Here is a 16,412-nt window from a genome sequence, read left to right on the forward strand (position 1 = left end):
GTGGTTTACGAGAACAAAGCCCTTTATACCATAAAAATTGATTTGGTTCAAAATAATTAGATGCAATATGTACCTTTTGTAACAGTGGTACACCATGTAGATAAAAATATTTCTCCATCTGTAGTATCCAATTTACCGAATCCTTGCCATCAAACTTCCTCATATCTCTTTTTCTTGATTTTAGGAGCTCACTCTTGAATATGTTGTATCTCTGAAATTTTGGATCTCCAAGGTCTGCAATTGTGCCCTGCGGTAGCCCTTTGCATCCTCTTTCCAATGCCATCAGTCTGATCGAAATTGGATTCTCCAAGAAATAGTTATGCCCAATCTCTCAAGATGACCTAATTATATTCTTTTTCAGTAGAGCGAACTTGTACAAAGTGACTCGCATCACTGTTTCAACCTTCGCAACTGAAGTTGATACACAGAAAACTATAGGACGTCCTCTTTCTGTAACTTCTTACGAAATTGAAATATGATGCTCAGAGAGAAAGTTATGACGATTTTCCCAAGGTCACCTATTTGGAATGTAATTCGGGAGTCTATAAAAACCCTAACTTCCTCAGATAATATCTCTGCAAATATAGTGAGACAAGATATGAAATTCGGGCCCGAGGTTCAATGATATTTAGTCTCAAATGGGTTTCTTTTAGCTTCTGAAATGCCGCAGAAAAATAGTTATAGCAAAAATTCCAAGATGACTTGTTTGGAGCAGCGAAACCCTAGAATCCAAAGCTCTAATATCAAATGTTATGAAACCAACTCACAAAAAGATAGAAAGTAAATATCAACGCCTTAGAAATCAGCCTCTTCGAGGGGGAAACCTCCTTTACATTACACAAATGAACAATTCTTGGGTGATACAAATGACAAAACCTCATTTCTATATATAGGAGTCTCAGGGGTCATAATATAATCAGAGCCGACAAAACAATAATAATGTAAAGGCACAATAATAACAATAGTGGGCTTCTATGGGGCACAATAATGACAATATGGGGACTACATGGGCACAACAATATAATAAGGAGGTTTTACTAATAACAATAAGGGGTTACACTAGTAGTATAGGGACCTAACAGATTCACTTGCAGCTAATTTGATCTAGGTGGATATTGGTGGCCACCCGCCTATTCAACTTGGACCCCCACCATTGTTATGTTAGTTTTTTTTTTTTTGGTTTCCTTAATTGTAGCACAATTTACTATTTTTGGCAGTTTTTCAGGTCCTGAACTTCTGGAGCCGTTTTGAGGCCCTAAACGATGTTTTTTGGCAATATTCCATTGATTGATTTCATTGAAATCAAGTTTTCAGTTGTAATTCTCGGCCATATCTTTCCAACGAGGTATTATGTGTGTCAAACAGAGATAATATGACCAAGTTACGATTATGAGAAGTTGGCTGCCCAACTAACCCCAACGGGGCCCATAAACTCTTGGTGTTACATCACCTCGGGTTAGGGTTTTGGTTGTTTAGGGTTTTCTCTTATTATTCAATAATAAAAAGGCCCTTACGCCTCATTGTAGCTGAGTTCAGGGGCATGTAGCTGCCACATCTCTTCTCAGTGATAAGCTACCATCGCCTGAGATAGTTTCATTTCCAATCTGTTTGCAAGCATATTTCATTATTTGATATTAATGAAAGGAAGTGTTATTTCTACTGCATCTCTGTACTTATGGTTATATATTTAATTTGTTGCGTACCTGCTTAAATTCGGATCAAATTTTCCAACCACTATCCTTGTTTATATTGTTGGCTCGTATTTCACCTTCAATAGCTTCCCTGAACTTCATGTGGTGATAGTGATATATTTTAGCCAAGACCAGAAAATCTTCAATAAGAATATGATGCTTAGTTTTCCTCAGAATGGTTAGTTAGGGTTGAAGAGTGAGAACGATTATGTTTGATATCAACAAAAAACTCTTGAATTCTAAGTCTAATAGAATGGCTAGTCTCACCCATAAAGTTTCCGATAAGAGTATGGGATCATATAAACCTCTTTCGTGTTTGAATGGTCAAAGGGGTCTTTGATTGAATTGAGGGAGGATCTAATAGTGAGGAGAGGTTTAAAGGAAATGAGATGTATATATGTTTAACTTACATATTTAATTGTTTTCATAATTATTCATAATAAAAGATGTTGTCTAACAACTATACGTTTCAGAGTTTTTGGTCGAAATTCGAGAAAACAATTTTTGGTCAAATTATGATTTTTTTTCTATTTAAAATGTGTTTTTTGCTGCATATATAGATTCAACACCATCAAAAACCCCTTGGCACTTGGACTATGGAGAGTTCAGGGCTCAAACTTGTGATTCCAACAAATCTCAACCAAATTCTAGGCAAATTCGACAAGAAATATCGTTGAAATAACTCCAAAACCTATAACAAGTAAACTACTACATAATAAACATATATTCCACTCAAGTCACCTTATTTAATATTACTCCACTAATTTTTATAGTTATTCTTTTTTAATTCATTAATTAATATTTATGTATTAATTTTACATTTTCTAAGGTTTTCTTCTAACTGCCATTTGTTTTGACTTTTTTGACTTAGCCCATTAGACCTTAGGGTTCCTCCCCTATTTATTAATCAGGCTTAATCAAATTTTCCACATTAATTTGTTGCGAAAATTAATCATATTAGATGGTTCAAATTTGTTTATTCTTTTTTGACTTAGCCCATTAGATCTTAGAGTTCCTCCCGTATTTATTCATTAGGCTTAATCATTTTTTTCTTCAAACCATGATACTGTAACAAAATCTATTTACAAGGTTTTATAACAAAACCAAGTTAAAAATCTCCATGATAAAGTGAAATGAATCTTTACCATTAAATTTTTTAATATATATATATATATATATATATATATCTTTTTTTTGAATTATTATTAAGAATAAATTAAAATAAAATAAAAATTAATTAATTTTTATAAATTCTAATTTTGATTTCTATCTAAATTAATAAGTCAATTTTATTTATTTTTTAACCATGTGAAATGACACACTATGATTCATGATACATGTGGTTTCATACCTTGTTGTGAACTCACGAGTATTGTTTTTTTGGAAGAAAAACAATATCTTGCTATTCATAATTGAATCAAAGATATTTACATTAAACATGTTTTGTAGGGAGCTCAATAAACCCTGAAAAAAATAGCTATAACTAAGTGTGGAAACATCTATAAGGGACTGCCAACAATCGAAAAGGAATCTTTACAATCATCTGTCCAGACTGCCAAGGATAATATCAAAGCAAAAAACAGACTTTTGACATACAATTAAATACAACTGATAGGAAACACCATTTAATTCGAGACTATATCAAAAATTTCAATGGCAATTTACAATAAGACCAATAAATCGAAGCAAAGAAAAGAGGATCAAGGGACCCATATAACATAATTTAAGAAATTTTGGTACAAATGATATAAACCAAAATGAAGTCTCTTTCTATTAAGCCACTCTTCTAATTGAATGGTCCCAAGCTGAAACAATAAACCCATTTTTGACAGTGAATCTGCTTGAAAATTGATTTCTTTGTAAACATGAAAGAATAATATGGACTGAAATCCACTGATTAGCTTCTCTACTTTGGTCTTCCAGTAGGACAAATTCAGAACTTGCAAGTCACTCTTCCCAGAAAGCCAATCTATGATAATCTTGGAGTCTCCACCAATAGATAACTATAGGATGTGTAATGAATTTTCTATGTCCATGAGACCCTAGGCAATTAGGAGTTCTTCTTTAGTATTGTTGCCAAGGCCAAACCCCAGGCTAGCTTTTATAACATGATTTCTAGCTAGAACGATAATAAATCCACTTGCACAAATTCCCCCTTGTGCTGCACAATAAAAGAACAAAACAAGATATTGAAGATTAAGAGCTAGGCTGGCTACATTTCTCTTGTGTAGGGCCTTGATCTTGGGTGGATATTCCCGCGAAAAGGCTACCACTTTGGATGTGGCCATAATCAAGTTGGGCTTTTTATTTTCAAAAATAAGATTTGTTCCTTAAGCCCCATATTTTCGAAGCAATGAAAATGGGAAGAGTTTCCTGTTAATATACAGGAACAAAAGACAATCATCAAAGGAATCAAACTGCTTTGACATTTTAGTCCCAATAGTAACAAGGATATTAAACCATAAAGATTTAACAATCCCGCACTAGAGAAGAATATGATATATGTTTTCCCCATTTCAATTGCATAGAACAACACAAATGTTGGTACCTTGGAAGCCCCTTCTTTGCAAGTTATCCCAGGATAATATTTTATTCTTCATTACTAACCATAAGAAGATTTTGAGTTTTTTATAAAAGTTCCATTTCCAGATTATAGAATGCCACCAAGAGTTTTCCACCTGACAAGGAGAGGTAGTGATTGTCATATTTGCAATTACCTTTTTGGAAGAGTTGTCCGAAACCCAAACAAGATTATCCTTTTCATGGGAAAGACTTAAACCATTGAGTGTCAAATTATAAGCTTATCCTTTCATTGGAAACACTTAAACCATTGAGTGTCAGATTGTAAGCTTATCCTTTTCATTGGAAAAACTTAAACCATTAAGTGTAAATAGAACGATCTCATTCGAAAGCAATATTGACTTCCAAAGATAAATCAGAAAAAAAGAGCCAATGACCTCTAAAATAATCAAAAGAAAAAAAAACTGAATACTTAGACTAACACAAATAAATTCATGGAATTAAAAAAATTAACCAAAAACTAACCGAAAAATAGTAAAACATTTCACCCAAAAAAAATCTTTAACCAAATAAATCCAGCCATTTTTGTCAATTTTCCATAACAAAAACTTAAAAATCCAAGAAAGAGTAAGACTTTCTATAAATAAACTTTAATAAAAATCACATCCAATTTTTTATTAAAATATTAAGTTTAATATTTATATCCACCATGATTTTTATAAAAAAAAACAAGTATCACAGATGGACCTAAATATTCAAATTATTATTTTTTAGTATAATATATTTAAAAAAAAATATCATGGATCGACATAAATATTAAATTTAATATTTTTGTCGATCCATGATAAATGTCATACATTATACGACAAGACAGGAAAAGGTTTGTGGAATGCGTGCAAAGGCATGTGATGTCTACTCAATGTGTATCGGTATTGACATCTTTGAATACTATACACCTTCATGAAATGAAATTGCCTACAACTTCCCCGCTCACTTCCACTAATTCGTTTTTAATTATTTTATGACCTTTGAAAAAAGAATTTCTCCAGAAAAACGTGTCATGTGTGTTGGCCTCTGTGAATTCTTGTCCCGATTACAACTGTAACATGAAGAAGATGCTGTTAAACTATGCCAGTTGTCATCGATTATATGTAGAAACAAGATATTTTCACCAGAAAAGATTCGTGCACACTATACAAGGACACCCAGGCGGAGGAATTGGTTAGATAGTAAAAGTGGCCAGAATAATGTTTTTATGGTGAAAATGGATTTAGATAAATAAAAAATCAAAATTTTTAGGGTATTCAAGATTTTGTTTATCTTGAAATTTGATAGCTGTATAGCTGTAACCCGATTTTATAAAAATCTCTTCCAAATTTTATCTAAATATTCCTAGTTGAAAAAAACCAATCTGTTTAAAATATGGTGATAAGTTTAAACTATGCCAGTTGTCATCGATTATATCTAGAAACAAGATATTTTCACTTAGAAAAGATTCGTGCAAATTATACAAAGACACCCAGGCCGAGGAATTGGTCAGATGGTCAAAAGTGGTCAGAATAATGTTTTTATGGTGAAAATGGATTTAGCACAATAAAAAAATCAAAGCTTTTTAAGATCTTGTTTATCTTGAAATTTGATAGCTGTAACCCAGCTTTATAAAAATCTCTTCCAAATTTTATCTAAATATTCCGAGTAGAAAAAAAACAATCTGTTTAAAATATGGTGATAAGTTTAAACCATGTCAATTATCATCCACGGACCCACGATGTAAAGACTACAAAAAAAAGAAGGAAAGATTCATGCAAATCAAACTACATGAAATGTCGTAGTCTAAACAGAGTAATTTTTGCCTGGAAAATTACAAAAATTTTAGTAATATTTTGATAAATTCCGGTAAGAATTTTTGTAAATCCAAAATAAGTTATAGTTCTTAAATTTCAAGATTTTAAATGCCCCATAAATTTTGATAGTACCAATCCATTTCCACTTTCATGATTTAAATACTGCTTTTAAATTCCAACGAAATACTGCTCTAAATTCCAACGAAAAGTGATCCTCCCCTCGGTAAACTTGTCCACATGAAATTGCTAGACCAGAAGTGGCCATGGAATCATTTCCTCCTCCGCCTGGGTAGACTTGTCCAGATGAAATTGCTAGGAACTTGCGGCTTCCATCGTTCAAATGATAAATTAAAAAAATATGAAAAAGAGGTCATGTCAAGTGGCCATGGAGTCATTTCCTCCTCAGCCTGGGTAGGCTTGTCCACATGAAATTGCTAGACTTGTCCAGATGAAATTGCTAGGAACTTGCTACTTCCATCGTTCAAATAATAAATTAAAAAAATATGAAAAAGAGGTCATGTCAGTTATCATCCACGCTGTCATGAGTACAAAAAGGAAAGATTCGTGCAAACCAAATCACACGAAATTGCCAGGAACTCGCTACTTCCATCGTTCAAATAATAAATTAAAAAAATATGAAAAAGAGGTGATAAATTTCGTTTCTGAGAACCGTGCTTGCTCAAGTGAGATCAGAAACTCGGAAATCTACCGGATTTCAGAGCGGTTTCGTTCTCAAATTATTGGCAAGCATTGAGAGAGACAGAGTGCAACAGAGGCCGAATGATCTAATGATAACTTGGGTCACCTGCTTGGTAACCACTTTGCATTTGTTCTGAGATCAACCAGAGGATCGTGTAGTTCCAATCTGTTGAATTATGGCATCCTCTCATCCTCCACCTCTGCATCCACCAGACGATCGTGTAATTCCAATCTGTGGCAGTATGGCATCGTCGGATCCTCCTCGGACTCTGCATCCGCTTCGTACGCTAACAGCAACTGTTATGTGTACAAGGTATTCATTGACCACCGTGGCCCTGATTGCATGATAACATTGACCACCTATCTCTACGATCATCTTTGCAACCATAGATTGAGAGTATTTCTGAATGAGCAAGAATTGCAAGAGGGAGATCACCTTAACTTCTCAAATAGAAGAAGCTATTGGAACACCCTCAGTCCATATCGCGATTTTCTCTCCTAGATATGCCGAATCAAATTGGTGTTTCAAAGAGATCGTGTTGAAGGTGGAGTTTAGGACAACTATCATTCAGATCTTCTACAGTGTCCAGCCATCAGAACTTCGGTGGACACAGCGCGAAACAGGACTGTATGATAGGGTCTTGAGCATGCTCCCATGGAATCCTTACATTCTTCGCAGTCCTAGGGGCGAAAATGGAGTGTATGCTAAATCCCTTTGGGAAATCCAATAAAAAAGAACAGGCGGCTGTCAAACTGGTCAGAAGAAACCCCGATATGACTCCAACACTATTAAAGATTCTAGCGCAGCTCTTTTCAATGTTGGAGGCAGAAGCGGTTTTGACATGGAAAAACTTATAATGGGTAAGAACTCTAATTCTTCCTTTAAGCTTTAGTTTATTGGATTGATAGGCATATTGCATTTCTGACTCTTGATTGTACTCTGGATATTGTTTATAGTGACCAGCAACAGCTTCTCAAAAGGTTGTGGAAGGTTTTCACTTGTCTGTCTGCTTTCAGTTGCAGAGGCTCCCAGATTCCCTTAGCGGGTTGACGAGCCTCCAAACTCTTGACTTATCTGGCTGCTCCCAGCTGCAGAGTCTCCCAGCTTCGCTTAGCAGATTGACCAGCGTCCAATCTGCGGCGGCTCCCAGATTCCATTGGCAGCTTGACGAACCTCCAAACTCTTTCTTGACCCGCCAGTTCCATCTGCAGAGGCTCCCAAATTCCCTTGGCAGCTTGACGAACCTCCAAACCCTTCACTTATTCGTCTGCTCCTTCTTGCCAGAGGCTCCCAAATTCCTTTGGTGGCTTGACGAACCTCCAAACCCTTCACTCTTCCGCTGCTACCAGCTGCAGAGAGGCTCCCAGATTCCCTTGGCATCTTGACGAGTCTCCAAACCCTTCACTTGTTCCGCTGCTACCAGCTGATGCGGCTCCCAGATTCCCTCCTCGACTTGACGAATCCCCAAACCCTTGAATTTTTTGGCTGCTACCACTACGAGGCAACCAGATTCCCTTGACGGCTTGACAAGCCTACAAGCTCTGCTCTTGTCGGGCTGCTCCCACTTGCAGAGGCTACAAGTCTCCCTCGGCAGCCTGACGAACCTCCAAGCTCTTGACTTATCGGATTGCTCCCATCTGCCGAGTCTCCCAGAATTTCTTGGCAGCTTGATGAGCCTCCACACGATTGACTTGTCTAGTTGCTCCGACATGCAGAGGCGTCCATACTCCTTTGGCAACTTTACTAACCTCAAGACGATTGATTTGTCCGGCTGCTCCGACTTGCAGAGGCTCCCAGACTCCTGTGGCAACTCAGCGAACCTCCAAAGGGTTGACTTCTTCGGCTGCTCCAGTTTGCAAGGGTTACCAGGTTCCTTTGGCAACTTAACGAGTCGTTACTTGTCCACCTGCTCCTAAATTCTGCATTTAAAAAGCAAATCGTTGCAAATACTCTCATTCAGTCTGCTGAGGAGCTTGAAGGAATTGGAGCGCAACGTTTGCTACGGATTGAAATGTCTACTCGATTCTATTAGAATGTTGGCTCTCAGTCGAACAATCAGTGTTGAAAATAGCGGGTTGTCAGCGAAGCAACCAGCCATGAAAAAAAATGGAGGGGCAATTGAAACATTTAGCAATTTAAAAGACTCTTAGGAGGTATATCCTATTCTGAAGATGTTCTCCTCAACCTTCAAGATGTCGAAATTAAGAATTGTAATGGTCTGGTAGAGGTTGGAGCATTTCCAACAACTCTGACTAACTCTAAAGTGGAAGGCTGGTGGCGCATTGAGGAGAGTAGGAGGGCTTTCTGGTCTTTCAAAACTTCAAATGCTGAACACTAGCAGCTGCATAGAAAATGAGGAGCTGCCAAGTCAGCATTTGTATTTTTGAAGGCATTGTGTGCATTTAATTCTGTCCATTTGAAGGCCTTGAAGAGCTTACGGAGGTTAGAACATTTGACGAAGCTTCGAAAGCCGAATATTAACTGGTGCATGAATTGGAGGAACTTCCAAGGACTTGTGTATTTTTTTATTTTCAAAGAAAATTTTATGGACACTATGGACTTGATGTATGCTTTTTCAAAGAAAACACGATGGAAAATTTAGCAGACAATTTTTTATACTTCTCCTATTTAGGGATGTCATTCCTATATTTATTTTTTCTTTATACTCTTCCCATGTATTTTTCTTCTTCCCATATATTTTTTCCGAAGAAAACTCTATGGAAAATTTAAGAGATGTTTACTTATACTCTTCCCTAATCCATCGATGTCATCCCTATATTCATTTTTTTATGCTCTTAACTATATTCACGAATGTCATCATACCTATATTCAGGAATGCCATCTCTATTTTTATGGATGATGGATGCTTTCCCAGCGAACCCATCCGCAGACTTGAGAGCCTAACGCAGGGATTTGAACGCGGCGATGTGCACCAGGCAGCTGCTAGCACAAAGTTAGCCAAATGCTACACTGACAACAAATATCCGACCGCACTGACAACAACTGATTGAGGTAACCCCTTGAATCTAGGATTTTAATATATATATAAAACATCAATTCATTTGTGATGACTTGTAACCCTGTAGAATGTTTCTTAGTTGGTTTGAAGTTATTAAGGAAGGAGAGTTATGATAGTTCCCTATTTGCTTAAAAATTATATATATAAAAAACTAACTGAATGTTGTATGAATGTGCTTATTTGATAGTTAAAGGTCTGATCAGAATATTGTTTCTGGGATCATAACAATTTGCTTTTAGAATTTGAATACCCTATCCCTATAAGTAATTAGTAATTTTAATATAAAATAATCTCGGCCACATTAACCCTCTCAATCGGGGCCAAAAGCAGAGAGTGGATCTTCAACTGCTCTGCTATATTGGAAGCTGAAACAGACTATAGCCACTAGTCCCCTGCAGACAATGAAAGCTCCACATGCCTATGCTTTTTATAGCTTGCGTCACTGAATGTCGCTACTAACCTGTCGAGTGACACTACCCATCCTTGATGTAATGGTCAGTTGGCATTCCTCAGCAATTCCTCTTGTAGCAAATTCTGGATATGGATACAGTGGCAGCGTAGACTGGAGGGTTTTCAATAGCTCGAACAACCATTATTGCAAACACCTTTTATAGTCTAATTCAATTGCCAACTTCTCTCATGGTAATATTGAGTTTGTTTCTCCTAAACCATTCAATATAAACATCATTGAGAACATAACCCGTGAGCTTGACAACAGCCAATGTCTGAAGCCTCCTATAGAATGCAATCACCATTTTGTTTATTTACTTCAATCCAGCTCCATCCTGGTGTTTTATTTATGCCTTTACTTTCATCATTTTAGGTACCTTTTCAATGTGCTCTCCACCTGCCAGCTGTAGCGTAGATGTTTAATAGAAGCACATGAGTTGCAGGAATTTTACGGTCCAACTCGAAAATGTGTTCTGCCACATACTCTCCTAGTTCTTGATTTCTATTTGTTCTACAGACACCAAGCAAACCAAATCCATATAATCTCTCATAAGCTTTTGTTGGCATTTTGTTGATAAAGTCCTCTGCTATGTCTATATAGCCTGCACGGCCAAGGTCAACGACACAGCTATAGTGCTCCACTGCAGGTGTGATACTGTAATGCACTCTCATACAGTTTTAAGTACTGACAGCCCTCATCAATTAGTCCTGCATGTGACCATAACGACAAATCACAAAGCAAGTTAACATGGGCTGGTCTCGTCCTAGAGAGTTTCATTTGCTCAAACGGTTTGAGGGCTTCATTTCCACAGCCAACCAAAGCATATCTTGCAATCATTGTTGTCCACGAGACAACATTCGTCTTATGCATTTTGTCAAATAATTCACAGCCATTATGCATGCCCCCACATTCCTGGAGCATGTCTATCAAGGAATTTATCACAGCTTTATCAGATCGAAATCCATCTCTGATTAATTGTTCATGTATCTTCAAGCCTATCTTCAAGCCCGGTTCTAAAACAGGTAAGTTGGCACATACAGAAGAATACTGGAAAAGGTTTTAAATCTGTCCTAAGTTCTAACCACTGCCTATTGCATATTGTGAAAATGCCTCGGGGCTCTATTCCCTGCCCATTTTGAGCATACTCTGCCGTCCATGATACAACGTCTAGTTGATGCATTTGGTTAAACAGTTTAAAGGCTCTCTGAGCGCTCCCACATTTGGCCTCCTCACACTGATACCCAAACTTAATTACATTCTCATGAATCTCCATACCCTGTTACAGAGCTCCCAAACCAGCGCACAGTGGGAGAATACTAGAAAAGGTTTTCAAATCAGCCCTCACATTTGTCTAAAAGAATGGAGAGTTTCTTCACCATTACCACTCTGTGCAAATCCTGGAATCATCGCATTCCATGACACTAGATTGCGTTGAGGCATTTCATTAAGTAGCTCTCAGCCATGTCAATCAACCCATTCTGTGCATGTCCTGTGATCATTGCCGTTCAGGTACATATATCACTATGGGGTATTTTCTGAAAGAGCTTCTGAGACGGATTTAGTAGACACGTATGCCCACATTTTGCATACGTGTCTACTAAATCAGACTGAAATACGTTACTTATGATTTCCCAATACATCTGCAGGCCTAGTTTCAGAGATGGCAGCTTGGTACAAGCTTGAAGAACGCTGACGAAGGTGAATTCATTGGGTTTCAAATGGGCTGGCTGCATTTCGCCAAACAGTGGTAGTGGCTCCTAGATTTTGAATATTTCAAATCTTGAACTGACAGGAGCAAGAACTTTACTCCAACCTATTTCATATCCACAATCTATAATAAATATAAACTTAAGTGATCCCAGATGCGATTTGATTTTAGACAAACTCGATCGTCTTTTATTCACGGCCTTCATCATTCAATATTGCCAAGCTTTATATTTTAATTTTATGTTAAATAATATCCGATCATTTCAGAGATCTTTGCACAAATTCCCAATTTTGAAATGCGAAAGCTTTCGCCAAATTCCGCCAGATTTCACTTTTGCACACTTGCTTTAAAGTAGCAGGTGAACTTATCGACCCTGACCAAGTTCCCCATCTTTCTGGGGTATCTGACGGGTTTTTCCCCATCTTTCTGGGGTATCTGACGGGTTTTCTCTGTCTGTAAATCAATCACCAAGCCTTTCGAAGGCAATCCTCTCTATTGCGATATATTGAATATACCAGGATGTCCTAGGATTGGTTCATTGTTCTGTATGGCTTAACTTTTGCTGATGTTCCGACGACCTTGGTTACTTTGGCTCATATTCCGAGGACTTTGGTTGCTTCAGTTTTGGACTTAGGTCAGTTCTATATCTGCAAATTTTGCAAAATTTATTTAAATGGCCTTCAGATTTGGACTTAGGTCAGTTCTATATCTGTAAATTCTACAAAATTTATTTAACTGGCTTACAGTAACAATTTCCCTAGTCTAACCAGTATTGAAATTTGCTCGGAAAATAATGAAAATTCTAGCAAGGTTTTGTTAAAATTGGGCAATTATTTTTGTATGCCTTAACTTTGGCTCATGTTACGACTTTGGTTACTTTGGCTCATATTCCAAGAACTTTAGTTGCTTCAGTTTTGGACGGTAAGTTCTATATCTCCAAATTCTCATGTTACAATTTTGGTTTTTTTCAGAGAAAAAAACAGCATAGCTTTATATTAAGAGTATATAAAGATCTTCAATACATAATTCAAGATAACTGATATGGCATGGATATGCCCAGACCTCTTCATAAAATGCATACAGATTTTCCATACAGGCAGATAATGCCTATCATCCTTAGCAAAAAACATTATGTCAGACCAGATCAGAAATACACATAAAAGAGAACAGAGACATATATAATACATCTCCAGGACCAGTTGATCAAGAAGCTTGATGGAGATGTGTCAAAACTTTACAAGGCTGTACCATATAGAGATTCATTCAAAAATATATAAGGAGGGGGCAGATACCCCTGCCTTGGTGAGGAGGATCCAAACAAAAATGAAAATGACAATCTGAAAGGCAGAAACCCCATGCAGAACCACAATCACGCAGCATCAGATGGGATCACATGTTGATGTAGAGGAATTTTGGTGAGGAATCGTGGCAAGCCAATATATGCTGAAGAATAGCTTGGAGCGGTTCCTTGGAGTCTTGGAAAATGTGCGCATTCCTCCAGTTCCACAGATACCAGCATGTGATAATGAACAGTGATCTCCAAGAGGGGGATTGTCTACTCCACCAGAGAAAACCTTCCTGAACAGAAGAAAAAATGATGTGAGGGAAAACAAAATATGTAGACAAATCATACCAGATTATGAGGGACGTAGGGCACTGAAAGAACATATGCAAATTTGATTCCGAGGCATTGAGGCACATGGAGCATCTACTTGGACCCTGCCAGCTTCTCCTTTGAAGAGTCTCCCATGTGAGATTTTTGTTCCGAAATAGCAACCAAGAGAAAATGATCATCTTCATCGGGCATACAGCTTTCCAAAAACATAGAGGAAAAAGCGGAGGAGGACTTCCAGCAACAACGGAAATCATGTCAGCGTAAATGTTCTTGACGCTCACAGGTTTATGGAGAGACCATACCAGACTATCTTTTGTGCCCGTTCGGGAGATCCCCAAACAATCAAGTCTCGCTTTTACCATCAACCAAAGGGGAAGCATCGGACGGGGTAAATGCAACTCCTCCCCATCCTTCCAAATCGGAGAGGCACCAGACCATCCCTTGATCAACTTATCCCACGTAAAAACTCCCAGCCTATGAAGATTACATAACAGTGGATGGGGAAATGTGAAACCCCGACCAGATGAAATAGAGTCAAAAGCAATAAAAATGTTAGATCCAGTATATAAGGTCCAGCAATTTTTTTTTTATGAAAAATGGATGGACTTTTCTCAGGCTTTGCCATATCATCGAGCCGCTTCTGGTGCCAAGGATCCGCTTCCTGTACCAAAAGTCTACGGTCTTTCCCTTCAGATATTTAGTCTTTACGAGCCTGCTCCACGGCCCATCCCCATATATTCCTCTATAGAGAGACTTACAAAGAAGAGCATTACCAAAGGTGCGAATGTTTTTCAAGCCCCATCCACCCATACTTTTTGGAATAGAGATAGAGGCCATCTTGACAAGATGAATTTTACACTGATATGCGTGACCTCCCCATAGAAAGTTAGCAATCAACCTATTCATCTGCTTTATAATACTGTTGGGAAGATAGAAAATGTGAGTCCAGTAGACTGATAATTGACAGAGGACAGTCTGAGCTAATATAAGTCTGCCAGCAAGTGAGAGGAATTTATATTCCCATCGAGCGATCTTCTTGTAAAACCTATCCAGTAGCCATTGCCAATCCCTAATTGTATATCCTTTTGCCTTTAATGAAAAGCCCAGGTATTTGAACCCGTGATGAATTGAATATGGAGCTATACCCATCAGGTTTGATATCCAATGAACAATATCCAGCTTTACATCATTGTGAAACAAGAAAGATTTTAGATATCATTTTGGGATTCAACTGCGTTATGTAAGATCATTCACGTATGACCATTTCCATGAGAGGTAGTCGTAACTGACTAATTTCTCATGATTTTTGAATAGTTCACTTAGCACTCATTGCATCGGGTGATGCTCACAGGGGTGAAGAAGTGGGATTGAAACTAGTGAAATGTGGAGAACGAATCACATAGCATCAATCATCACTTCCGGGGCTTGCACCCGGTAACCAGGACTTCCCAGGAGGTCACCCATCCCAGAACTCCTCTGGCTCAAGCGCGCTTAACTGTGGAGTTTTTCCCCACAATCAAGCCCACTTAGCTTGCTACCCCATTTGCAAAACCTTAGCAAGTATTGTGCCTCATGAACCATTCAAGTAGAGATCCCTTGACTCTTTTTGAATTTAAGTATGGGGGTTTTACGCAGTGCATTATATTAGATATCATTTTGGGATTCAACTGCGTTATGTAAGATCATTCACGTATGACCATTTCCATGAGAGGTAGTCGTAACTGACTAATTTCTCATGATTTTTGAATAGTTCACTTAGCACTCATTGCATCGGGTGATGCTCACAGGGGTGAAGAAGTGGGATTGAAACTAGTGAAATGTGGAGAACGAATCACATAGCATCAATCATCACTTCCGGGGCTTGCACCCGGTAACCAGGACTTCCCAGGAGGTCACCCATCCCAGAACTCCTCTGGCTCAAGTGCGCTTAACTGTGGAGTTTTTCCTTATTTATAAACAGACCTGTAGCCTTCTGGAATCTTGAAAGAATGTCATTTATGCAAGCCCAGGAGGCCCTGCAGAGCATAGCAAAGATGAGAACATCATCAACAAAAAGATTATGTGAAATGGAGATGTTCTTACAGATCTTAACCGGAAGACATCTCTTATCCGCGACGACTTTGTTAATCTGGAGACTAAGAGAGTTCATCACCAGAATGAATAGCAATGGGGAAAGGGGACATCCCTGTCGGAGTCCTCTCTCTGCTTGAAAAAAGACCGAGGGGATTCCATTCACAATCACCGAATATTTTACATTCTCCACACAAGACATGACCCAATTAACACCTTGGGACTTTAGTCCAATCTTAGCCAACATGATTCTCAGAAAGCCCCAATCGACACAATCATAAGCTTTTTGCAAGTCAATCTTGAGAATTTCCGCATCCAAATTCTTTGATATCATTGTAAAAAGACTTTCTTGGGTCATGGCGACCGCGTCCAAAATGAACCTGCCTTTTAAAAAAGCATGTTGGTCTTTGGTGATATAGGAGTTTAGTAAAGGCTTCATTCTCTCGGCAACAATTTTTGATATAATCTTGAACATGATGTTACATAAAGATGTTGGACACCTAATTCTCAATGGGTTAGTGTGGAAGCCGAATGGACAAAAGGAGTCCAAGAGACCTTGGGATCTGAAACCCAAGAGTCACATATTGTACTATAAATGTATATCTCATGTTAATAAAAAATGTATTGTCATGTTTTATCTTTCATTTTTCTCTCGCTGCCCATGTGTGTTTAACATGGTATCAGAGCGGGGACCTTCCTGACCTGTCCAATCTCATATTTTAGCCACTTGTTTTGTGGCCTCTCTATGCATATTCGGAAGAGCGTTTCTGAGTGAGCGAACATCTCGCGTTGTG

General features: G+C 37.9%; 1 protein-coding gene and 1 long non-coding RNA gene across 2 annotated transcripts; one reads left to right on the forward strand and one right to left on the reverse strand.

The window, feature by feature from the left end:
* The first annotated feature begins 6,651 nt into the window (after positions 1-6,651).
* Positions 6,652-9,499, forward strand: LOC149210176 (uncharacterized). Its single transcript, XR_016252942.1, has 2 exons — positions 6,652-7,615; positions 7,712-9,499. It is a non-coding gene; the product is annotated as an uncharacterized LOC149210176 (long non-coding RNA).
* An 895-nt stretch (positions 9,500-10,394) lies between these two features.
* On the reverse strand, positions 10,395-11,498 carry LOC149210177 (pentatricopeptide repeat-containing protein At3g24000, mitochondrial-like). The gene is made up of 4 exons (XM_089398897.1): positions 11,264-11,498; positions 10,915-11,148; positions 10,622-10,826; positions 10,395-10,509 (listed from the first exon to the last, which is right to left on the reverse strand). The coding sequence occupies exons 1-4, from the start codon at positions 11,496-11,498 to the stop codon at positions 10,395-10,397; spliced, it is 789 nt and encodes a 262-aa protein (XP_089255023.1).
* Between the last annotated feature and the right edge of the window lie 4,914 nt (positions 11,499-16,412).

Source organism: Pinus tabuliformis, chromosome 1_2, assembly GCF_031772625.1.
Source record: "Pinus tabuliformis cultivar Carrire ecotype Pingquan chromosome 1_2, CPIR1, whole genome shotgun sequence".
Lineage (NCBI taxonomy): Eukaryota > Viridiplantae > Streptophyta > Pinopsida > Pinales > Pinaceae > Pinus > Pinus tabuliformis.